The sequence below is a fragment of the Austrofundulus limnaeus genome, unplaced genomic scaffold (assembly GCF_001266775.1).
Source record: "Austrofundulus limnaeus strain Quisiro unplaced genomic scaffold, Austrofundulus_limnaeus-1.0 Scaffold8, whole genome shotgun sequence".
Classification (NCBI taxonomy): Eukaryota; Metazoa; Chordata; class Actinopteri; order Cyprinodontiformes; family Rivulidae; genus Austrofundulus; species Austrofundulus limnaeus.
Window position 1 is genome coordinate 2,885,238 of NW_013952410.1, and position 1,139 is coordinate 2,886,376.

The 1,139-nt window shown below is 38.5% G+C and overlaps 1 protein-coding gene across 1 annotated transcript in view; it reads left to right on the top strand.

The window, feature by feature from the left end:
• The window catches only part of dnase2b (deoxyribonuclease II beta), a gene marked incomplete at its 5' end in the record, with an annotated part of 5,202 nt that extends 4,100 nt beyond the window's left edge, over nucleotides 1–1,102 (top strand). The window contains 1 exon segment of the mRNA XM_014000112.1: nucleotides 352–1,102. Within this exon segment, the coding sequence (XP_013855566.1) occupies nucleotides 352–686 (335 nt within the window).
• Nucleotides 1,103–1,139: the final 37 nt, after the last annotated feature.

Consider the following 1,139-nt stretch of genomic DNA (forward strand, 5'->3'; position numbering starts at 1 on the left):
TTTCAGAAGTAAAAGTTAAATTGTTTTGTTGTAACTGGAAATCTACCTCAGGAACTACTGGCATTTTTTGTTTGTTTATTTTATTGCATGAGAAGCACTACAAATTAAAACTCTTCTTGTTTTAGAGATTAACTTCCAGTGAGTGAATACATAATGACTGAATGATAAAGGGATGAAATATGAAAAGATGACAATAATAATGAAAACACATGAAACATCTAGAAAGTTTAAACAAAAGCTCAGATGATAAAGTCTGGCTACATAATATAAAGAAATAATGAAACATTGACTCACAGAACTGTGTTTTTGAGGTTTGATGCAGCTGAACTGATCTCACCGCTCTGCCCTCAGACATCTACACAGGCTGGGTGGCTCAGGTCCTGGACACAGACCTCCTGGTGGAGTCCTGGCAGACTCAAGGCCATGAGCTGCCGTCCAACTGCTCACTGCCCAAACACRCCATGAACATCAAGAGGATCAAGCTCCTGGCGTCAGTCCACTTCCAGTCTCATTACGACCACTCAAAGTGGTGCGTTTCACGACTCTACGAGGACCAGGTGACCTGCGTGGGAGACCTGAACAGGGAGAGGGCTCAGGTGTGGCGAGGCGGGGGGTTGATCTGCACCTACAACCCTGTGATTTACAAAGCCTTCAGACAGGTGGTGGATTGGTACATTAGCTGCTAGAMAAACRTAATGATTGGGGTTTRTWTGTGATTTTTGTGGACAAATTGYAAAKATYGAATTTGTTGTTGTTACAACTGACAGAAAATCAAATGACAAGTTTTAACATTTGGAATGAGCACGCTGGCTTCTGTGACAGCTATTTCATCATTTCCCTCCTGATTTRAAGACATTGTGGCAACTTTAGATCCTTGAAAGTCTAAAACGGTTATTGAATCTTTTATAGAACCCAACACACAAATCTTTGCACACAACTGTGAAGTCAGTGCATCCATTTAAAAAGGTAATATTAAAAGTGGATTGTGTATTTCTCAAACACACAAATGATTACATAAATTTACCAAATAATTTGTTGTTTTTCGAAGTGAAATGTAATTTTGTTTTCAAACACATTTTCTCACCCCTGTATTTAAGTTAAAGCAGATGTTTAAACTTTTATTTTGATGTATATATGTA